The 24,072-nt window shown below is 47.2% G+C and overlaps 2 protein-coding genes across 3 annotated transcripts in view; one reads left to right on the top strand and one right to left on the bottom strand.

Moving 5' to 3' along the window:
- The window catches only part of exoc6b (exocyst complex component 6B), a 51,712-nt gene extending 33,115 nt beyond the window's left edge, over positions 1–18,597 (bottom strand). The window contains exons 1-8 of the mRNA XM_084003043.1: positions 18,469–18,597; positions 12,435–12,600; positions 12,307–12,354; positions 11,312–11,402; positions 11,187–11,232; positions 10,177–10,381; positions 3,929–4,126; positions 1,397–1,465 (exon numbers count right to left, since the gene is read on the bottom strand). Of these exons, the coding sequence (XP_083859169.1) occupies positions 1,397–1,465; positions 3,929–4,126; positions 10,177–10,381; positions 11,187–11,232; positions 11,312–11,402; positions 12,307–12,354; positions 12,435–12,600; positions 18,469–18,557 (912 nt within the window). The 5' untranslated portion in view covers positions 18,558–18,597. The remainder of the gene's footprint in view (positions 1–1,396; positions 1,466–3,928; positions 4,127–10,176; positions 10,382–11,186; positions 11,233–11,311; positions 11,403–12,306; positions 12,355–12,434; positions 12,601–18,468) is intronic.
- tkfc (triokinase/FMN cyclase) lies at positions 18,563–23,130 on the top strand (the record flags this gene model as incomplete). 2 transcript variants are annotated; one of them, XM_084002391.1, is made up of 17 exons in its annotated part: positions 18,563–18,703; positions 19,773–19,962; positions 20,031–20,135; positions 20,201–20,388; positions 20,514–20,592; positions 20,658–20,747; positions 20,992–21,026; positions 21,117–21,201; positions 21,285–21,374; positions 21,468–21,584; positions 21,656–21,775; positions 21,887–22,024; positions 22,127–22,233; positions 22,313–22,419; positions 22,492–22,525; positions 22,600–22,692; positions 22,802–23,130. In XM_084002391.1, the coding sequence occupies 17 exons, from the start codon at positions 18,563–18,565 to the stop codon at positions 22,958–22,960; spliced, it is 1,878 nt and encodes a 625-aa protein (XP_083858517.1). In that variant the 3' UTR covers positions 22,961–23,130. The 2 variants fall into 2 exon arrangements, with proteins under 2 accessions (XP_083858517.1, XP_083858518.1); XM_084002392.1 differs by lacking the exon at positions 18,563–18,703 and adding an exon at positions 19,234–19,311 and having other exon boundaries at positions 22,802–23,129.
- Positions 23,131–24,072: the final 942 nt, after the last annotated feature.

Raw genomic sequence — 24,072 nt, 5'->3', positions numbered from 1 at the left:
AGACCGGCTTCAGACCGGGAGGCTGACCTCGGAGGTGAAGAGGTCAGACCTTTCAACACCTCACCGAGACTGAACACACTCCTTTCCCTTCTCCATCCCTCGTCCTTCTCCCCCTTCTCCTCCCCTGTCTCCCTCTCTAATCTCCCTCCCTCTGTGTTGTGTTTTCACCCATGTCTTCCTGTTTTTGCCCCTTTAACCTCCCCGTGACCTCCCTCCTTATCGCTCCTGGAGCTCTGTAGTCACTCTCTCCTCTCTCCTTCCTGTAAACGTCGGCGTTACACCTCCTCTCCTCCCTCCTCTCTCCTCATCAAGGCCCTGACTTCATTTTATTCTATTTAGAAATAGAAAGGAAAGCATCTGTAGTTCAGCTACTTTATCCACACCAGACATTGACAGAACCAGTGATTTTACCTCTCAGATCTCTGGTCCCTCAGTTCTCCCCCCCTTTTAACCTCTCTCACCTCCTCCTCCTCCACTATTAAGCCTCGCTCGCCCAATCCCTCTTTAAATTCTCCCCCTTTACCCTCTCTCTAACCTCCCTCTCCCGTTCTCCATCGCTCTTTCTGCCCGTTTTCTCCTTCCTGTCAAAAGTTCGTGCACTTCCTGCCCCCCCCCCCCCTCCCAGACACACAACGCTGAACAGCCCCTTCTTGGCCACGTTGGCCCCGTCATGCCCCCCCCCCCCCCCCACACACACACGCAGCTAACCCCGCCGTGGCCCAGTCAACACCTCCACCCGTGTCGCTTTCGCTCCACCAGAGACGACACACACACACACGGTGTTGGAGTGAAGCCAGGCCAGAGCCGGAGGCCTCGTCTCACAACCCTAACCCGGGTCACGTGACCACACACGCCCCCGACTCGTTTCTAATCGAGACTCTTAACAATGAGAAAGATACAGGTCATGTGACTCTTGAACGAAGCTTAATGCGATATGATTTTCCTCATCCAATACTTTCCTGTTGCACATTTAATTCCCTGTTAAGCTGAGTAATAATGAGTCAAAGTGAGCCGTGTACATCGTCCTACCTTGTAATGATAATCAACTTCCAGCACCTGATTCTGTCTGTTTCTACCTCATTAGTAACAGATATGAGATCAAACGTTTTAATAAGTGATCCAACGTGGAGGGTTTGTGGGTGATGGGCGAGCAACCAGGAGAGAGAGAGAGAGAGAGAGAGAGAGAGAGACAGAGAGAGAGAGAGAGAGAGAGAGAGAGAGAGAGAGAGAGACAGAGAGGGGTGAGGTCCTCATGGCGACATCACCAGTACGTTTGTGGCTTTGAAGCCTCAGCATCTTGTAAGTAGTCGCCTCCAGTAGGAGGAAGTGACCATATTTGGAGTGTGGAGGAGCGACGGGTGGATCTGTTGAACACAGAGAGACAGGAAGAACTCACCAGGACGGTGTAGATGTGCAGACAGCGGTAAACCGGCGAGAAGTCCACCAGGTCCTGAGCTCCCGGGACCTGCAGACGCGCACACACACACACACACACACACACACACACACACACACACACACACACACACACACACAGACACACACACACAGACACACACACACACACGCACACACAGACACACACACACACACACACACACACACACACACACACACACACACAGACGCACACACAGACACACACACACACACACACACACACAGACACACACACACAGACACACACACACACACGCACACACAGACACAGACACACACACACACACACACAGACACACGCACACACACACACAGACACACACACACACGCACACAGACACACACAGACACACACACACACACACACAGACACACACACACACACACACACAGACACACGCACACACACACACACAGACACACACGCACACAGACACACACAGACACACACACACACACACACACAGACACACACACACACACACAGACACACACACACACACACAGACACACACACACACACGCACACACAGACGCACACACAGACGCACACACACACACACAGACGCACACACACACACACAGACACACACACACACACACACACACACACAATCAGGGCCGGTGTCCTTATTGTACAAAATGTGATTTCTTTTACAAAAACAGAAATGATTGTTTTCCAAAACAAATTCCCACAGATTGGGTTTTACTTTCCAACAGCCGGTGAAGCTGCAGAGTCGGATTAGTCTTCGTTAGCAACGTTCGATGCCCTGCTGCTAAACGGCTCTGAATTCATGTTTTTACAGGTCAAATATGTAAAGTGGTTCCTTCTCATCCAAGATACGACATTAATCAAAAGGTGCTTCATGGGGAAAATAGAAATATGGACATCCTCGTCAGAAATCAAATCCCTGGTTATTTATGACGTACACGTCAGGCCTTCTGTTATGGATCCACATGATTGGTCTTCGTCTCCCCTTCGGAGAGCGTGCCACATTCCACTGCTTCCTCCCTCACATCCTCCGTCCTCCACGCAACACCGCGGCGATTCACCCGTTTCACACAAAGCAACAACAAGAGAGAAAAATAAAACAGTACTGCCCTCTTGGCCTCTTGGAAGGTTAGCTTTCTGTGAAATATCACACACAATGGCAGCTTTGATGTGAGCGAGACGAGACGGACAAAGAGCGCTAAAAGACGGACAAGAGGAAGTGAGGAAGACTGAGGAAGAGGAGACGCAAGCAGGTAAAATATATCGGCCGATGTAACGGAAGTGAAACATAAGATCTCCAACATTTAAAGGGTTTTATGGAAATCACACCAGTATACGACTTCCTTCAGGGTTCCTCCACCTTCTCCAAAGTCAAATTCAAGCACTCTTCAAGCCTTTCAAGGTGCATTTCCATGCTTTTCCAGAAGACAAGAGAACAGACGAGGAAGAAGAAGAAGAAGTAAGAAAGGAGGAGACTAGAACTGAGGCTGGACCCGAATATACGACGACTACAGGGATGTTCGTCCGTTGGTTTGACATTTTATTGTTGTCATGGTTACTAAAAAGGAAGAATATCTCAGAAAACGATGCCTTTCATTGAACCGAAGTCAACCTCAGACGAGCCGAGGTCCTGAACCGTGACTTTGAGGTTTTTCGTCCGCACGCATTAGAGACATAAAAACCAAACAAAGGGCACATAACAGTCGGATGCCGGGACACGAGGGACGACTGTTAAAGTGAAGGGGAAGGACGCGGCGGGGGAGGCGGGGCTGGCGTGAGGAGACGGAGGGCCGCTGGTTGGCATCGCCGCGGCCGCACGGCGCCAACGTGGTCGTAACCTCGGGCGAGTGCGGGGTCAGGCCTTTGTTCGCTGCCAAGGTCTTCCCGTGAAGAAGGTTGAGTCGAGTTTACAGGACGTAAATAAAGCGGAGGGGACGACAGGGACCTGAAACAGAATGGAGGGGGGGTCGGGGGTCGGGTGACGAGTTCAGCATCATTGTGCTTCGTTTTCCTTGAGTGTGAACAACAAAGAGCTCGTGATCCCGCGAGGGGGGACGCCAAGAGTTCACAGCCCGAGTGTTTCTACGAGGTCATCCACCGAACTGGAAGCAAGTTACTGAGACCTGGTGCAGGTCCTCCACCTGGTGCAGGTCTGAAACCTGGGGCAGGTCCCCCACCTGGTGCAGGTCCCCCACCTGGGGCAGGTCTGAAACCTGGTGCAGGTCCCCCACCTGGTGCAGGTCCCCCACCTGGGGCAGGTCCCCCACCTGGTGCAGGTCCCCTACCTGGGGCAGGTGCCTGATGATGATGTCAGACCGCCGGACAGAAGGAAACAATGGTGGAGGAGGTTGACATGGAAACGGAGACACGAGGAGACGAAGAAAAACACAGAGACCTGAACAGGAAGTACGGATACGAGTGTCCAGATCAGGTTTCCAACAACCAATCAGAGACGTGTTCATGCAGTGTGTGTGTGCGTGTGTGTGTTTCTCTCACTTCGTCACCGTCCTCCTCCTCCTCTTCATCCTCCACATCCAAAATGCCAGAGTCCTGTTCTGACACGGGGCTGCCGTGCTGCCCGCCGCCATCGTCCGTCCCCGACATCGCCACCACCGCCTCCTTTCTGCCACGCCGGCCAATCAGGGTCCTCGACTGCGTGGAGACCGAGCTGTCCAGGGAGCGCTGCAGCTGGGCCTGAAGCGCACACACACACACACACACACACACACACACACACACACACACACACACACACACACACACACACACACACACACACACACACACACACAGGAACACACATCAGAAGGGCTACGCGGGTCAAACAGTCAAAGATTATTTTGCGTTCGCTTCTCCTTCGGTTATTTCCTACATTTCCCAGAACACCTCTCTGAGCCCCGGAGGAGGAAGGGGGAGCCGGCTGCTGTGTTTTTGGCGTGACTTCAGAGCGGCGGGCGCTCTTTGATTTTCGAGGTTGTGACACTGAAACCAGATGTAGACAACAACAACAACACGGCAGCGAGACTCGGTCTCAGGACTCGGACTCGGGGCTGCAAAGCGGCGTCCTGATAGAAGCTTAGAAACGAGCGGGTGATGAGGTCAGCGGTCGGAGATGTTTTTTTTTTATCCCAGAAACATAGTCATGGAAACCACCTTTAAAAAAAAAAAGGTGATTTACCAAACTAAGAATACACCAGAGGGGCCGAGAAAAGGGCGGGACAGGAAGGAAGAGCAGGAAGGATGAAGAGTCAATGAATCCCCCAAAACAAAGCAGGTAAAATTAGAGCCAAGGCCTCCTGGGGGTGAGACGGGGGAGACGGGGGAGGGCTCACACGTTTGACGGTACATGTTAAATAACATTTAAGGAAATTTATATCACTAAAAACAAATAAATACATTCACACTTGTATCAAACAGTATTAAATTAGAGCAGCAACGATAAGGTTGCCAGTTAAGTTTCCCCCAAAACAAACAACAAACAACAAAAAGATGGAAACAAACGTCCCCAAAGAGGTTTGGTTGGAAAAACAGTGCATCATGGGAAATGATGTGCGCCCTCTGGGATGGGGTCTCCTAAAAATACTAGTAATAATACTAATCAGACAGGAAGTTTGGGTTGGCAGCTCGTATCCAAAGCAAATAGAAAACACGGGCGGACGTTGCCAAGTCTGGAGGAAAGCGGCGTTTTCTAGAACACCAACGTGGAGATTTCTCTGAATGCTCGTCCGCCGCGCCGCCATCTTGCATCCCTCCGTCGCTGCTCCAGATCCGCCGCAGACTGAAAATCCACGTGAATCGCCGGCGCCAGCACGTAGCCCCCCCCACCCCCTCCCCCCGAATCCCTCGATCAGGACGTCAAGAAACACGTCAGAGGGCGTTTGAGCGGCGCCTGATGAGAAACGGTAATGAGAAAAACTGGTGTTCACGGGAAAAAGGTGGACTCGGATAAACACGACATGAACGATCAGCAACACAATGCCAACTTTGATCTGATGCCCGCGCACATAGCGGCCCGATGAGTCACGCATCGGACAATAAGCAGAAACAGAAGGGGGGGGGGACGCAGCTCTGGGCCAAGCGGTGGCAACAACAACCAAAATAAATATAAGCAATCTCGAAATACGCCTCAACAATGAGCCGTTTCTTCCAGACTCAACCAAGCAGAACCCTCCAAAGAGGAAAACACAAAACCAGAGCTCAACGAGCAGCGAGTGAAGAGTCTCCGACTTCACAGAACTCCGACCCGTGAAAAGCATCTTTCTTTACGCCGCCGCTACGCCGACGTCACCGCCTGCGTCACATTATCCCACTCAAGTGTCTGAATTCAGCTTTTTCTTTCCTTGAAGCGTCGGTCAGCAGGTGGATGTTTCCCCCCCTCCGAGTCCTGCTGAAAACCTCGTTAAAGCTTCGGCTTTTGTCACGTTTTGTCCTCGCCGCCGCACTCGAGGCTCAAACGAGGGGAATGTGCGTCATCTCGTACGCAGAGAGGCCCAACGAGACGAGGAGGAGGAGGAAGGTGGCGAAGAGGAGGAAGGGCAGGAAGAGGAGAGGAGTAAAAACAGGTCTCTTCTGGACTCACGACTCGTTAAAAACAGGTCTCTCCTGGAAACATGAGTCGGTAAAAACAGGTCTCTTCTGGACTCATGACTCAGTAAAAACAGGTCTCTTCTGGACATGTGACTCAGTAAAAACAGGTCTCTTCTGGACTCATGACTCAGTAAAAACAGGTCTCTCCTGGACTCATCACTTGGTAAAAACAGGTCTCTCCTGGACTCATCACTCGGTAAAAACAGGTCTCTCCTGGACTCATGACTCGGTAAAAACAGGTCTCTTCTGGACTCATGACTCGGTAAAAACAGGTCTCTTCTGGACTCATGACTCAGTAAAAACAGGTCTCTTCTGGACTCATGACTCGGTAAAAACAGGTCTCTTCCGGACTCGTGACTCGGTAAAAACAGGTCTCTTCTGGACTCGTGACTCGGGAAAAAACGGGTCTCTTCCGGACTCATGACTCAGTAAAAACATGTCTCTTCTGGACTCATGACTCAGTAAAAACAGGTCTCTTCTGGACTCATGACTCAGTAAAAACATGTCTCTTCTGGACTCATGACTCAGTAAAAACATGTCTCTTCTGGAAACATGACTCGGTAAAAACATGTCTCTTCTGGAAACATGACTCGGTAAAAACAGGTCTCTTCTGGACTCTTGACTCAGTAAAAACAGGTCTCTCCTGGAAACATGACTCAGTAAAACAGGTCTCTTCTGGACTCTTGACTCAGTAAAAACAGGTCTCTTCTGGAAACATGAGTCGGTAAAAACAGGTCTCTTCTGGACTCTTGACTCAGTAAAAACAGGTCTCTTCTGGACTCATGACTCAGTAAAAACATGTCTCTTCTGGAAACATGACTCGGTAAAACCCGATCGGTGGCGAGGAAGAAGGAAGTGAGAACGTGCGAGGACGAGTCGGAGTAATCCGTTTAGTGTAAGTGAGCCGAGGTTACGATGTGGCGACACCGCCGGGCGTCGCCCGACGCTAAATATTCGCCTCGCTGACAAAACTTCAAGGGGATTTGCGGGTTCGGCCTCCGGCGTCCGCGGCAGAAATTGACAGAAATTGCAAGTGAAAGAGCAAAGTTGGCGAGATGCTGGTGTCGACAGGCGGGTTTGTTTATTGTGGCGGATTAAACAGAAAAGCGACGAGTTGTGAGAAACGGGGACGCGGCGGCGGCGTCCGCGGCGTTCCTCTGGAAGCTCATGCAGGAACAGCGTGGGCTCTTATTTTGGAAAATGCACAAATGTGATTAGTTTCTTTTTAAAAAACAGAAATGATTGCCAGCAGTGAAGTTGTTTTCCAAAACTAATTCCCCCCGTTTTTTTTAAACAATGGAGTTTTACTTCCCAGCAGCTGGTGGAGCAGCAGAGTCCGATTACTGGTCTACACTGAACTTCACTGATCTCACTTTATGTTCATGTCAACTCATCACCTCCAAATCACCACGTTGTTTTCTTTACTTTATAATGTTTTCATCAAAATTTACCACTTAAATCTTTTTTTTTCTTCAAACTTTTAATCTCGGGAAGTTTTTTTACAAAATCTTTTACAAAATCTTGTGAAATCAGAACGATACTTTTTTTTAAAAAGCGATACAGTTGTCGTGGAAACGTAGCCCCCCCCCCCCCCCTCCAAGCTCATCATGCAGCTCAACTGTAAAAAGAAAACCTTTGTATATGAAATGACTCGGATCAGGATCCCGACTGGGACCAGGACCGGGTCGTCCCTGCTGTAGATCACGTTTTGGCAGGAATAACGTTTTTATATTATTCGGCAGATAACCTGCAGCGGTTTATTTTCCTTTTTTTCCCCCAACGCGGCGACCCGGCGGCGGCGGCGGCGAGCCCTCCGCCACCCTCGCCGCACGCACACGCACGTGTGTGTTCAGTAACTAGATACAGGTAATCAATCTTCTTCCACTTCACTGGCCCGGCAGTCTGCTTCCCATTAGTGTGTGTGTGTGTGTGTGTGTGTGTGTGTGTGTGTGTGTGTGTGTGTGTGTGTGTGTGTGTGTGTGTGTGTGTGTGTGTGTGTGTGTGTAAAGCTACCGAACACACAGCAGAAGCTCTGAACTGAAAGAGAAAAGGAAGGAAGGAGAGAGAGAGGTGAAACTGCATCCATCAAACCAGACTCCATTCAAAAAACCAGCGTTTTAACCAGAGACCGTCTGTGGTCCTCAGAGGTCTTCACAGCGCTGACGACACCAGGAAACACCACGATGAAGAAAGATCACAGGAACCTCCGAGGGGAGGATTTCCATCATCAAAATCCACAAACTGGATTATCCTGGTTTTTTTTAAAGGGTGTGGTTCTCTGGAGTCGGGAGCACAAGGAACCTTAAAATGACGTTTTTATCAAAGGAGTCCCATATCGGTCATCAACAGATATATGTATGAGAGTGTGTGTGTGTGTGTGTGTGTGTGTGTGTGTGTGTGTGAAGGCCTTCAGTGAACACCTGCACACAGCAGGTCGGACCGTTAGTTGCATTATTCCTTTCTTTAAAAACGTGTTTAACACTTTCCGATATGTTCCATCACGTCATCACAGAGGAGATATTAACCAAACGTGTTCAGCTGAAAAACGCACTCCGTTTCCATTCATCCTCCTCCTCTCCATCTTCCTCCCTCCCCCCTCATCCTCCTCCTCCTCCTCCTCTCCATCTTTAACCCCCCTCTACATCTTCCTCCCTCTCTCCCCCTTCATCCCCTTCTTCTTCCTCCTCATCCTCCTCTTCTACGGGCATGTGGCAGCAGACAATAGCTCCATTGTGAGCCCTGTGCTCTCCTGCGTCCCCTCCCTCCCCCCTCCTCCCCCCTCCCTCCCCCTCCAGATCTATTTATTTTCACATCCTCGGTGGAGGGATCTGCAGCGACGGCCGGCTGCGGATCTAATTTGGAACAGAGTGTGGTGGAGAGACAGGGAGTCTGAGGGAGGAAGAGATGGAGGGAGACGGAAAACAAAATGAAAGGGGTGAGGGAGGGAGGGAGGGAGGGAGGAGGAGAACCAACTGGCCGGTCCGGAGACATAAACACACCGAGCTCTGATTGATGCCGGCGCTGCGAGCCAAACGTGATGCTACGACATAATCCCGGTATCGGTGTCGGGAGGCGGACCGCCGGCCTTCCATAATCTCCTTGTAATTAGTGGTCTGGGGGGACCCCAGCCCTAAGGGGGGTCACTGAAGGGTCCAGGGTGCCTGGGGGGGACTAGGTTCACTTCTGAGTTTTACATCACCGACTCAGCGTTAAAAGAAAAAGGAAATGATGTCTGTATGTTGTGCTGATAATGTATTATTTTTGTATTATTATTATGAATTCAATACAAATTTTAATGAAATAAAAAAATCCAATTTGATCGCAATGAGCTTCGCAGGTAAAAAACGGCGTTTTAATCGACAAATTAAAAAGGAAAAACTAACATTAAAGGTTCTTCCTTTTTCCTCCAGATCATCGTCAAGTTCTGGATGAAAATATTCAAATAAAAAAGTAAAATACTCCTCTATTGGTCCCACAACGGGGAGGTTTGCTCCGTTAAAATAACAACTATATCGATTATAAACCAACAATAGAGGAGGTGTTTCCACTGGTCTGAGATCAGGTGACTGAAGGCCCAAAACGTGCAGAGAAGCATCTGAGTGACCTCCAGCCGGCCGGAGGCAGCAGAGAGAAACAGCGGTGCTCTAGTGACACCTAGAGGACAAACACGGTAACAAGGAGGCCTCGCTTTGAGAGAGAACACACACAGACGCTCGTATACAACTTCCTCCACCTCGGAGAACAGAAACACAGTTAGGAAGGTGGTGAAAAGCAGCGTCCTGCACTGTGTGTGTGTGTGTGTGTGTGTGTGTGTCCAATGACAAGCCTCAGCATCTCCTGCAGCGCCTCCATGCTTGTTTACTGGCAGAGGAACCACAGACACACACGGCTGCTTCTGATTACCATGATGGAGAACACACACACGCGCACACACACACACACACACACACACACACACACACACACACACACACACACACACACACACACACACACACACACACACACACACACACACACACACACACACTTTACGAGTCTTTTTATAAAAGCACACGCTTGCTGCACTGCTGCGATGCGTTTGAGGAGCTCCCGAGTGTTGGACAACGCGACGCTGCTGGCAGTGTCATGTGCTCGGTGCGGCGGCGGCGGCGTACCTGCTTGATGGCGGTCTCCCCGATCTTGTCCGAGTGCTTCCTGATGCTCTCCAGGAAGTCCTTCAGCTGCGTCATGGCTGTGTCCCGGATCTGCGTCCTCAGCCGCGGGATGTTCTCCGCCATGATGCAGCAGAACCGGTAGCGACCGGCCCGCGGCAGGCACGTCAGCTCCAGCTGCTCCAGGGTCCGCAGGGCCGGGTAGTACCTACACACACACACACACACACACACGGGTCACAACTTAAACACACACACAGGGCAGGGATCCTCCCTACAGCAGAGCTCTGGCTCCACCTAGTGGCTGACACGCAGTCAAGCAGCTCCAAATGCAGAAAGAATAATCATTAAAAAGCATGTTTAAACTGTAAAAACAGAAAATCACTCAAATGTCATTGGAAGGTTTTTTTTATGTAATCAAACCTGCTCATTTGAAAAAAAAAAAAAATATATATATATATATATATATATACTGTATATATATATATATATATATTATATATATATATATATATACAGTATATATATATATATATATATAAATAAATAAATAAATAAATAGGTACAGGTATGTGTGTATATATATATATATGTGTGTGTGTGTGTACATATATCCCATGATTATCTTTGCATAATTTATTTTATTTATTAATACTTGATTGTTATTTATTTATTTTTACTTTTATGTTTTATTTTCTCTTGAGCTCTATGTCAGGGAATGTTCCATAATTTTATTTAAAATTAAAACGTTAACCAAAAGTAACCATGACAACCATTCTACAGAAAAAAAAACCCAGTATAGAAAAGTTCTATTCTGATAAATGGCAACTAAAATTTAAAACATGCTGCAAACAAAATCCCTTTGATATTCCAAAGAATGTATTTATAATAAAATTAAAAATAACACTCGACCCGTGGGAACCCCGGTGTTTATTTCCAGAATAAGTCGTGATATGAAACTTGAATATCGTCCGACGCCTCGTGAACATAATTCAAACAAAGGCCAAGCCCACCTCTTTGCTCTCATCTGCTCCTGAAGGCGGCTGTACATCTGCAGGACTGGAGGAAGCAGACAGGGAGGAGGTGAATGAGTCTGCAGACTGGTGGAGGTGCTGTGTGTTCGTTAACTTCCTGTTACCTGGTAAGCAGTGAGACAGCTTGTCGATGGTGCTGGCGATGTTCCTCTGCTGCACCCGACACTGCTGCAGCTGCTCCATGGAGCTGGTGAGCTGGAGACAGGAGGCGGAGTTAAAAGCTGACTTCACGATCTCCCTACTATTAACTTTTATTATAATTTCCCCACACGCCCCTGCTCTAATTCACTTCTAATGTTCGGTGAAAACAGGACTCCTATCCCCTCCTCTCAAATGTTTTTTATTCTATTTTATTTTTTTCATTATACTTTTATGATATTTTTTTTGGTTAATTGATCATCATCATTATTATAGTTTTATTTATTTTTTTAATGTATTTTTTTTATATATTCTCTTTTATTTATTTATTCTTCTTATTTATTTATTATATCTAATTAGATTATGACTATTTTTATTATTATCATAATTTTTTAATTATAATATTTTTTTTGGGGTGAATTGATCATCATTATTTTAGTTTTATTAATATTTTGTAAAAACATGATTTGTATCCACTCCGATCCAAAGTTTTATTTTGTATTTGTTTATCATATATATATATATATATGTTTTTTTTTATTTTATTTTATTTTTCATAATTATTACTATTATTTATTTTTTGGTTAATTGATCACCCTCATTATCATTAATATATTTTCTAATTATTTTTTTTTTTTTATTCAATTTAATTTTTATTTTGTATTATTATTTTTTTGGTTAATTGATCATCATCATTATTATGATTATTAATATATTTTCTAATTATTTTTTTTGATTTATTCAATTAAATTTTTATTTTGTATTATTATTATTATTTGGTTAATGTATCATCATTATTATTCCCTTTTTAATTTTTCTCTAACACTATCTTATACCTTGATGTGTATGTGCACCTTTTATTTTATTTATTTAAATTATGATTATTATTTTTAAAGAAAAAGAAAATAATGCATAAAGAGTCCAGAATCGAGTCCCGATGGACGGCGTGGATGTCCGTTACCTCTTTGCCGTCGTCCTGGAGACGCCGGTTGGTCTCAGTCACCTGACTCTGAGAGAGGAAACAAACAATCAATCCCAGAACATCCCTCCATCTTCACCTCCATCGTTCCCTCTCCTCCACCTCCTCACCTTCAGCTTCTGAGCCTCCCCCCGGACTTTGAGCAGCTCCGTGATGGAGTCCACGAAGCCCTGGAAGTGGTGGTTGCACATCTTCTCGATCTCGCGGTCGTGGTTCCTGATCCGCACGTCCAGCTTCTCCATGAAGAGCCCATGTTCCTGGCCGTCGTACACCGAGCTGGACGGGGAAGAAAGGTCGATGTTAACAAACCACGACCATGAGAGAGGAGAGGAGACTAGGAGGAGAGGAAACCAGGAAACCAGGATGAGAGGAAAGAGGAGAGGAAACCAGGAGGAGAGGAAACCAGGAGGAGAGGAAAGAGGAGAGGAAACCAGGAGGAGAGGAAAGAGGAGAGGAAACCAGGAGGAGAGGAAACCAGGAGAGGGAAGAGGAGAGGAAACCAGGAGAGGGAACCAGGAGGAGAGGAAACCAGGAGGAGAGGAAACCAGGAGCAGAGGAAACCAGGAGCAGAGGAAACCAGAAACCAGGAGAGGGAAGAGGAGAGGAAACCAGGAGGAGAGGAAACCAGGAGAGGGAAGAGGAGAGGAACCCAGGAGGAGAGGAAAGAGGAGAGGAAACCAGGAGAGGGAAGAGGAGAGGAAACCAGGAGGAGAGGAAACCAGGAGAGGGAAGAGGAGAGGAAACCAGGAGGAGAGGAAACCAGGAGAGGGAAGAGGAGAGGGAACCAGGAGAGGGAACCAGGAGGAGAGGAAAGAGGAGAGGAAACCAGGAGGAGAGGAAACCAGGAGAGGGAAGAGGAGAGGAAACCAGGAGGAGAGGAAAGAGGAGAGGAAACCAGGAGGAGAAGAAAGAGGAGAGGAAACCAGGAGGAGAGGAAACCAGGAGAGGGAAGAGGAGAGGAACCCAGGAGGAGAGGAAAGAGGAGAGGAAACCAGGAGAGGGAAGAGGAGAGGAAACCAGGAGGAGAGGAAACCAGGATGAGAGGAAAGAGGGTGGATTTACACAATACATCCATTGGGGGGCGCTGTTGTACTGCTTTACGTTTCTATACAGTCACTGCTGGGAGTCTGGTAGTTTCCATTTCTATTCCTCTCTGCCAGTCTAGATCTGACCCCTTAAAAAGGACCATCGCAGTCTAGATCTGATCCCCTTTAAAGGGCCATCCCAGTCTAGATCTGACCCCTTAAAAAGGACCATCGCAGTCTAGATCTGATCCCCTTAAAAAGGACCATCGCAGTCTAGATCTGACCCCTTAAAAAGGACCATCGCAGTCTAGATCTGATCCCCTTAAAAAGGACCATCCCAGTCTAGATCTGACCCCCTTAAAAAGCACCATCCCGGTCTAGTTCTAACCCCCTTAAAAAGGACCATCCCAGTCTAGATCTGACCCCTTAAAAAGGACCATCGCAGTCTAGATCTGATCCCCTTTAAAGGGCCATCCCAGTCTAGATCTGACCCCTTAAAAAGGACCATCGCAGTCTAGATCTGATCCCCTTAAAAAGGACCATCGCAGTCTAGATCTGACCCCTTAAAAAGGACCATCGCAGTCTAGATCTGATCCCCTTTAAAGGGCCATCCCAGTCTAGATCTGACCCCCTTTAAAGGGCCATCCCAGTCTAGATCTGACCCCCTTTAAAAGGGCCATCCCAGTCTAGATCTGACCCCCTTTAAAAGGACCATCGCAGTCTAGATCTGATCCCCTTTAAAGCACCATCCCAGTCTAGATCTGACCCCCTTTAAAATGCCATCCCAGTCTAGTTCTGACCCCCTTTAAAGGACCATCTCAGTCTAGATCTGACCCCCTTTAAAGGGCCATCCCAGTCTAGTTCTGACCCCCTTTAAAGGACCATCCCAGTCTAGATCTGACCCCCTTAAAAAGCACCATCCCAGTCTAGATCTGACCCCCTTAAAAAGCACCATCCCAGTCTAGTTCTGACCCACTTAAAAAGGACCATCCCAGTCTAGATCTGACCCCCTTTAAAGGGCCATCCCAGTCTAGTTCTGACCCACTTAAAAAGGACCATCCCAGTCTAGATCTGACCCCCTTTAAAGGGCCATCCCAGTCTAGTTCTGACCCCCTTAAAAACCACCATCCCAGTCTATTTCTAGCTCCAACACTCCCAGTATGAATATGAGGAAGACGTACTGGGAGAAGTTGGTCATCATTCACACAAGTATGAGGTCTAACTTTCAGCCAATGGTTGACCTCCTTTATACTTCGGCCCCGCCCCTCTCAGCTGTCAATCACAGCAGAGCCAAGAACATGATTACGCCTGGAGAGAATATGAGCTACGATTTTACTAACGAGTTTGAAAGTGAACTTGAGAAACAGTTTCAGGAACGTAAACAAATAGAAATAAAGACGTGAGTATCTCCGTAACGTACAAGCCGTCTCACAGCACTTCCTGTTTCCCTGAGCGCCACACACACACCTGTGAATCACACACCCTTCCTCCTGTTGACCAGGAAACGGCCACTGGTACAATAGAGGCAGCAGGTCTGACGCCACGGGGCTCTTTGTGTGTGTGTGTGTGTGTGTGTGTGTGTGTGTGCGCACTGACAGCAAACAAGGAAATGCATAGAAACATGCTCCCATAAATCTGAATACAAAGAACTACAGGGATGTTTGTGTGTTTCCTTCACAATCATGGCAGAGAAAATAATCTCACAATCTGAGTCTCAGAGTCCGATCCCTCGATACCGGGACGACAAGAACACCAGAGGTCGTAAAGAAATACATTTATTACTCATTATGCAGGGAGACCTTATGATTTATCAGTGCTTTCCACTCAAATTCAAGCACTTTTCAAGCACTTCCAGGTGCATTCCCATGCTTTTCCAGCCCCTTCCAGCTGTGGTAAACTCCATATTTGTACCAATCCAATGGTCAGTATTCAGTCTACTTATTATGTCACTTGTTCATCACATTAAATGAGATGTTATTGTCCTCTAAACAACCAACATGATGTTTGGAGACAGCTTTTTACAGAAGGACCACAAATGAAAGGAAAACTAATTCCACTAACAGATCCACAGAAATATAATCACCAACTATTTTCATCATCTGTTCATCATCAAGTCATTTTTCATAAAGAAATGTCAGAAAATGCTGTTTTCAGTCCCTCAGATATGGAGATCTTCTTTTCTCTGTTCTATCATAGATGTCATCACATACAACACACATTTCAAGCCCTTTAGTCTACATCCAAGCACTTTACAAACCTGGAAAACACCACACTAAAACTTAAGTGTTTTCAAGGATTTCCAGCACCCTGCCTACAGTGTTATTATATGAATGGAGGCGTGTCAGCGGATAAAAAGCTTACAAGCAGCGAGCAAAGACACGCAAAAGAAAGCTCTGAGTTATGACATCTTTGTAAACAGACGGCTGTGTGTGTGTGTGTGTGTGTAGTGAGTGAGTGAGAGAGAGAGAGAGGGATCGACAGCTGGCTAAATAGGATCTTAACCCACTTAACTTGAGCACACCAACCCTCTTAATGTGTGTGTGTGTCATGAATGTGTGTGTTGGTGTGTCTTCCCAAATAAAGACGGATGACTCAGCAGGGTGTGTGTGTGTGTGTGTGTGGGTGTGTGTGTGTGTGTGTGTGTGTGGTAAGTTACTCCCTACGGACAGACAGACAGCGCTGCACTCAACACATCTACGAGTTCCTCCGCTATCAGGGAGGAATGCTGCCGCCGGCATCGAACCTGCTGCTGCAGGAGAACACGCTCCGCCAAACCCCCCGCGCCGCTAAACAATGTTGCTCAATCATGAGGCTGCACACTTAAATCGGATATATATTAATCACGATTTTGGCTTATTGAAGTTAAAATGCTTTCGAAAAAAAACTTTGCTACACGTCAACATCTGCATTTCAGAAGTGGACGTCGTCATGGCAACCTGACTGGATCCACCTGGATGCTGGTGTGAAGCTGCTGACAAAGTACAAACATTGTGTATAACATGTGTTTACATGCAGGAATTACAAACGTGGATTTTAAAGCTTAAACCTTCATCGTCGGCTACATTTGCCTGTTAAAATTATCTCCTTTAATCATCGCTCGGGGGCTAAATATAGCTGATGACATCACCGACTGTGTGTGTGTGTGTGTGTGTGTGTGTGTGTGTGACTGGAAACAACGGCGAGGCCTCGGCCCGACACAAACAGGAAGCCGGAGGACATGAAACGCCAAATAATATTCCTTCTGTCTATATTCCCACTCCAGGTCTAGACTCCCTGACTTTCAATGACTTTCACTGACTTTAAAGCTGAACCTCCAGGACTTTTAATGAAGATAACAAGAGGCCTTTTCATTATTTCAAACGTATTAATCTGTGAAGCTTTAAGTACAGAACGTTATAGTTTTCACTGCTTGAACGCTGCACAATTATTATTTGTTGTTGACGAGTGACGAGTGAAAGCAAAGTAACCATGGCAACCACGCTACAAAATGACCCGGTAAAGAAAAGTATTCCACTCAGAGACTTTTTAAAATGATTATATTCCCCCTGAAATGAATAAATCGGCTTCAAAAGAATCTTTGTGTAACTCTAAATTTGGGCATCTATATCAGTGATAATCGGCCCTGAGAGCCACGTGGGTCGACCTCTAGTTAACAAGAGGAACCACCTTCTACAAGCCTTTAATAGCCCGGTTCCTGCGTCTCATTTCCCGGTTGGTCATTCCATGTTTCCGCTTCGGACGTTTAAAGACCAAAGACACGTTCACTCGGAGAAAGGAAGATGCTTTGTTGTTTGCTTTCTTTAGATTATGGGTCCTCTCGGTTTATTTTGGGAGTCTTTTATAAAGTACGGCTGAAACTACTTCGTTTTGACTGATCATATTTATAATATTACATTTAATATCAATAAAACATATTTTTTTCAAAAAAGGGAAGCCAAATGGTTGTCCAATTTAAGAGACAAGTTTTATCTTCTCTTTTGTATATTTACTTGCTCTTTAATAAGTATGAAAGTATTACTCAATGGAATAATTTACACTCGATTACTATAATAATCGATAGATGCAGCCCTACAGTTACTAACAATTAGTTTGGACAGTGAAGTGTTAATATATTTATATATACAGTATATACACAATAATAAATGTACATGTAAAAAAAATATATTACATATATCTATTTAAAAAAATATATATATATATATAAATAAATAATTATAATAAAATAATAAATAATAATAAAAAATACATTGTGAGGGGGAGGACATGTTGAACTTATTTATATAATAAATTAAATAAATATATACATGTCAAAAAATATATTAAAAATGTATATAAAAATAATAACAATAACAATAATACAAATATAAAATCATCCAGCAACAGTCTAAAAACACGCGCGCGCGTACACGCACTAATGAGCGTTCACAACACATGACACCAGCAAGCAAACAGCGCCCATTCATTGTGTGCACACAACATTACAACACACAGAGGAGGGCTCCGCCGGGCTGCTGCACTGTTGACACTCCCTTGATTTAACTCGAGCTAACCCAGCTAGCATGCAAACTAGCCAAATTAATAATAATACAAACAAGCCAAGCAACAACGTAACCGACGTGTGCGCGAAAAACAACAAACAAACGAGAGAGCTAGAGCTAGCCGCGGCTACGCGTCGCCTCTCGCTTTGTGGGCTAGGACGCCAGTGAGCAGAATGACAAGTAGCTAGCCGAGTTAGCCTTAGCCGTTAGCTCGAGTTGCTTCTGGATAAAGTTTGACGCGCTTTTCGCAACATAATATAAACAAGGGGGGGAAGTGTCCTGTCAGGAAAACGTGTTTATACTCTCACGGCTAACTGTCGGTTGTCCGCTACGTGACTTAGCTAGCTTTGTGGATGTTTAGCTAAAGTTAGCCTAGGCTACCTGTCCGATAATGGAAACACTGGTTAAAGTTTTGAGTCAAGCTTCCCCGGGAGTTGCTAACTTAGTGCTAATCACAGCTAGCCACTCTCTCTCCCCCCTTCAGCCGGGTGACGCCGGGGGTAGAGGGGAAGGGAGTCGGGGCGGGGGCGGTTCAGCCCCACGGGGGGCAACAACAAACACCGGGGTTTAACGTTACTCACCGGAGGGTCGGTCCGATACAGTTGGTGTCCGTGCTCTCGATCTCCCGCAGGATGCGTTCGTGTTCGGCGGCTGTCTCCACACTCGCCATCCTGCATGTTGCTCTGGACGGGTTCCCGAGCCGAGCGGAGCCGAAGTGGGGCCGAACTGCTGACTGGCTGGCTGGCCAGGGGGCAGCCTGCGTCACGCAGGAACAACCGGGAGGGTTGGTTCGATGCTGGTCACGGAGCCGCCCGAGTGAGCGGAGTTAGTTTTTTTTATTGCAGGATAAAAAACGTTTAGTAGTATTTTCATTTTTTTTTTACATGAAAAAAAAAAAGCGTAAAGTAAATTGCTTTGCAGAAAAAAAATATTTGTTTGTCACAGATTTTTTTATTGCAGGATAAAAAAATGTTTAGTAGTATTTTCAATCTCGCATTTTCTTTCTTAACATGAAACAAACGTAAAAGTAGATTGTTTTGCGGGGAAACTTAATTTTGAACATATATATAAGAATCAGAAACGAGTTTATTGTCGTACCACATACAAGGGATTTGCATTGGTCTTCAGGGAGCACGATATTAACAAAGAATAAAACACAAATAAACAATAAAGCACTCAAGTAATGCAGTCAATAACACAAATAAAATTACCCCAAACGAATAAAAAGATATATATTGTAATAACATAAATTGTAATAACATACATTTTTTTTATAAATTATTTTACTGTACTGTAGTGAGTTTATTTACATACATCACACGCTTTTATTTTGTAGGCAACGTCACGCTATATCCGGTGTCATTCTCGCATCTCTGCTCTCCCATCTGCGGCAGGAAGGCACGAGAAGACTCGTTCAAATGGAGGTAAACAAGAAAAACTAAAATCCATGCACTTTAGGGAGACTTCGTCAAACACGCCGTGAACCGAGCAGCGACTCCTCGCGACCGTGAACGCGCGCTGACGTCATCAGGTTTCTCTGCAGCCTGCATGAGTTTGCGTTACTTTTTTTTTGTGCCGCACACTTGTTACCTTTGAAAGGGGTCGGAGTCCACGCAGCGATAGACGGAAGTGACGTCATTATACTGTGGTTGCGGCAGGTAGAACTTGATGGTGCTTAAACCAGGTGTATAGACCTGATGTACTTTTTGACCTTTTTGGTACTCTTACAACACATTGTATTTAATTATATGTATATATACAGTATATATATATATATATATATATATATATATATATATATATATATATATATATATATATATATATATATATATACTGTATATATACACAACATGAAGGATATGATGCTGGTGTTTGTCCCCAGCCCAAAGCCAAGCTGATCAACTCGGTGGACGGCTGTGTGGACGAGGCCCTCGGCGGTCTGGTGAGGGCCAGCGGGGCCCTGTCCCTGCTGGGGGGCCACAGAGTCCTGGTGCGGTCCGACCTCCACAACCTGAAGGGCAAAGTGGGCCTGCTGTCTGGAGGGGGGTCGGGCCACGAGCCGGCACACGGGGGTACGACGTCTTCATATTCAGAGCTGTTTGAATCCCCTCCGGGGCTGACGTGGTCTTCCTGTCTCCAGGGTTCGTCGGTGCAGGGATGCTGTCGGCCGCCGTGGCGGGCGGAGTCTTTGCTTCTCCACCGCCGGCCAGCATCCTGGCTGCCATCCTCTGCTTGCACCACGCAGGTAACCGGAGCGTCATGAATAATAATCATAACAATAAGAATACGGTCTAACAGCCTGTAACACAGGCGCCTCCGGAGTCCTCCTCATCGTGAAGAACTACACCGGCGACCGCCTCAACTTCGGCCTGGCAGCCGAGCAGGCCCGTAACCACGGCGTCGCCGTCGACATGGTGATCGTCGCCGAGGACTGCGCCTTCGACCGACCCAGTAAGGCCGGGAGGCGGGGCCTGTGTGGCACCATCTTCATCCACAAGGTAAACAACGACCGTCCCGAAAGAATGTTAATACGCCTGGAAGAATAGTTCCTCACAAGAACCGAGTTTGGAGGTGGTGGTGCATGATGATGTCATAACGCTGGTTTTGGTCCATTTCCTGTCAGCTGGCAGGCGCCTTAGCAGAAGAAGGCTTCTCATTGGACCAGATTGTTTCCAAGGCGACGGAGGTGTTGAAGGGGATCGGTGAGTCTCGGGGGGAGGGGGGGGTGTAGTATAAAGTTGATGACGTGTGTCCGTTTGTCCTCCAGGTACACTCGGGGTGAGTCTGTCTCCCTGCAGCGTTCCAGGGTGCCTTCCTTCCTTTGAGCTGCCGCCGGGAGACATGGAGCTGGGACTGGGTGAGGGACTGGGGGGGGGACTGGGTGAGAGGGACTGGGGGAGGGCTAACGGAGAAGTTTGGTCATTTATTCTGCAGAACAGCACCCTCTAGTTTACTACAAGACAATAAAAATACTAATACATACTAATAAAACAATAGAGTCCAGACTAAGTCTAAGCTTACGAGACCAAAGACCAGAATTAAACTCTCCTCTTTCCTCCTTCCGTTCTTTCTAAATGTCGTGTTTTCTCCGTCTTCTTCAGGAATCCACGGTGAACCCGGAATCAAAAGGTCAAAGGTGACTCAGCGTTCTTCAATCCGACCATTTTTAACTCTTTAATCTGCCGACGTCTTCACTCACTGGTCTCCGTGTATTCGGGTTGATCAGGTGACATCTGCAGACGAGGTGGTGAAGACCATGATGGATCACATGACCAACCCTGACAGCCAATCACATCTGCCCCTCAAACCTGGTCGGTGTGCTGTTTAACTTTTTAACTATTATTAACTATTATTTAGCAGAAGTTCATACGTAAGTCCTCCGTCTTCTGTGCAGGAGACGTCGTCGTCGTGTGCGTGAACAACCTCGGAGCTCTGTCCTGTCTGGAGGTCGCCGTGGTTACCCGGGCGACCATCATCTGTCTGGGTAACTATGGAAACGCTAACACACGTTAAAAAAAGGACGCAGAGAAAAGGCATCAACGCACCTACTGTAATCGGCTGTCGCCCCCGGTTACAGAGAGTCGGGGTGTGGTGGTTGCCAGGGCGATGTCGGGGTCGTTCATGACGTCGCTGGAGATGGCGGGCGTGTCGCTGACGCTGATGAGGGCCGACCAGGAGACGCTGAGGCTGTTTGGTGAGTAAAACGCCGTAAAACCTTTTTCTCTCCACCGTCGTCTGACTCACAACACCCTCCGTCCCGTACAGACGCTGAGACCAGCGCCCCCGCCTGGCCGAACATCGGCACTGCGTGTGTGAGCGGACGCAGCTACATCACGGAGCCTCCAGCGGCAATCACACGGCCTCAGGACGACGCCCACTCTGAAGGTTGGTCTGCAACAAACTCAATGATATTATTTGTTGGGTTTTTTGATTTTTCAACACCGCCATCTTGTGGCCATTAGAGGAACTGCATACTCAGTTTCTGGTCCTCTTCAGGGCCGCTGAGTCCCGTGATGCGAGCGGCGTTGGCGGCGGTTTGTTCCACGCTGCTGGAGAAGCGGGAGGAGCTCAACTCTCTGGACCGCGCCGCCGGAGACGGAGACTGTGGCAACACTCACGCTAACGCCGCTAAAGGTAAGGGAAAAAAAACCTACACCGCACGTCGCCACGGCAACCAAACCAGGAGCTGGCGGAGCTTCCCACCGGACGTTAACCCTAAAAAAAATACTCATTCAGCCGTTCAGGACTGGCTCCAGGATCACGTGGTCCCCGGTTGCCCCGGGCAACTGCTGTCGGTCCTCGCCGGGTTGGTGCAGGAGAAGATGGGCGGGTCTTCGGGGGCGGTAGGAAGTCTGACTGCTAATTAACTCACTAATTAATTAATCAGCAGCATTAATCGGACCCTCTTCCCTGTCTCTCCAGCTGTACAGTCTGTTCCTGACGGCGGCCGCTAGTCATGTGACCGAGGGGCGGAGCGACGTGGCGGCCTGGGCTCATGCAATGCATGCTGGGACACAGGCCATGAGGAGGTTTATTTCCTGTTTCAAATTAAAATGTGAACTGGTGGATTCAACGATAATAAATAATAACTAATCTTTCAGGTACGGCGGCGCCGAGCCCGGAGACAGAACGATGGCGAGTTTTAACTTTTTTTTTAAATATTTTCTTCCGCCTCCTCGTTAACTAATCATCTGTCTGCTGCCGTCTAGTTGGACGCTCTGTGTCCTGCTGTGGACGAGCTGATGACAGCAGCAGCAGCGCCACCCGGTGGACACGTGGCAGTACTTCGGGCCGCCGTGCAGGTAAAACACCGTGGCCTCCTGCTGGCGATGTGGCGGCACTGCACCTGATCCGGCTCCACTTCGACTCGTCCATTCACACCTTTTCCTTTTTTTCTCTCCCGGTCCTCAGAAAGCAACCTCGGGGGCCGCGGCAACCCGTGACCTCACGGCGAGGGCGGGGCGAGCCAGCTACATCGCAGCCGAGCGGGTGACCCTGCCCGACCCCGGCGCCGTGGCCGTCGCCGCCATCCTGAGAGCCGTGCTGGAGACGCTGGAGGCACAGGAGTAATCCAGAGCAGATTATTATTACCGTCATCGCCACGGCGACGCCAGCATGACCTTTAATCCCTGGTTTTCTAAAAGTATATGAGAGATAAAGGAAATAAAGAAATAAAACATCTGGAAATAAAGGAGTAGAACATTGAATGAGAGAAATGATGACAAGATATTATAACAAATAAAAAAACAGATTTATTTATCGGTTTGAAGAATATTGCAACATTTTCTGAGCGTTCGTCCAGTAAAAAAACTGATTTTTGGGAATCAGGAGAAACACGTAAATTTGATGTGAAAAAGTGGTAAATAAAACTTTTGTGCGATGAACAAACTAAAGAAACTTAAAAAAGTCACAAATTTGCCAAACAAGTTGTTTGATCCGTTAACACCGGATGTTTGCCGTTGCTATGACAACAAGTGAAAGCTACCGCTAGCATCTTAGCCTCATATAAATAAAACCAACGATGGATTCATTATTAACGTACATGTACATTCATGGGAAGTTAGCTAGCATAGATGCTAGTTGTTAGCATTGTAATAAACTCGCAAACAGACTGTTGTGAATGTTGCCCCCTAACTGCTGGTCTAAGCTAAGTCCCGCACCCCTCAACCAGTCTGACCAATCACAGCGGAGCATCAGCCAACCCTCTGAATCAGGAACAGGAAGACCACATTTCCCGGCTGCTTCTGAAGCATTTGAAGGAGCGTTTGATGCGGCGCTGCCTCGCCTCAGACGCTGTGATCTGGTTTGAGATGAATCATCCGAGGAATGCAGCTCGCTGAACTGGGACACGGCTGGTAAACCTGCACAGCCTCCATTCAACTCATTCACAGGACTTCACGTACAGTACCTCCCCTCCTAACGGACATCGTGACTCTGCAGGAGGTCTGGTTCCCAAATGACGTGGAAGCGTCGGGACAGAATGTACGAGAGGAAAAGGCCCCGATGGTCGCAGATCAGCTGATCGCTATGAAGGAACTCGTTACTGAGAAGCTGACTCGTCAGCACAGTTTTAAGGACAACGTTTCATAACAAAAACCAGCATCCTGCTGCCCGAGCATCGTCTTATCTCTATCCAGAGTGAGCGCATCGGTGGCTGACAGGAATTTCAAATCGAAGAAAAC

The sequence above is a fragment of the Eutrigla gurnardus genome (genome assembly GCF_963514095.1).
Source record: "Eutrigla gurnardus genome assembly, chromosome: 23".
NCBI classification, from domain to species: domain Eukaryota; kingdom Metazoa; phylum Chordata; class Actinopteri; order Perciformes; family Triglidae; genus Eutrigla; species Eutrigla gurnardus.
This window is presented reverse-complemented; position numbering and strand designations above follow the sequence as displayed.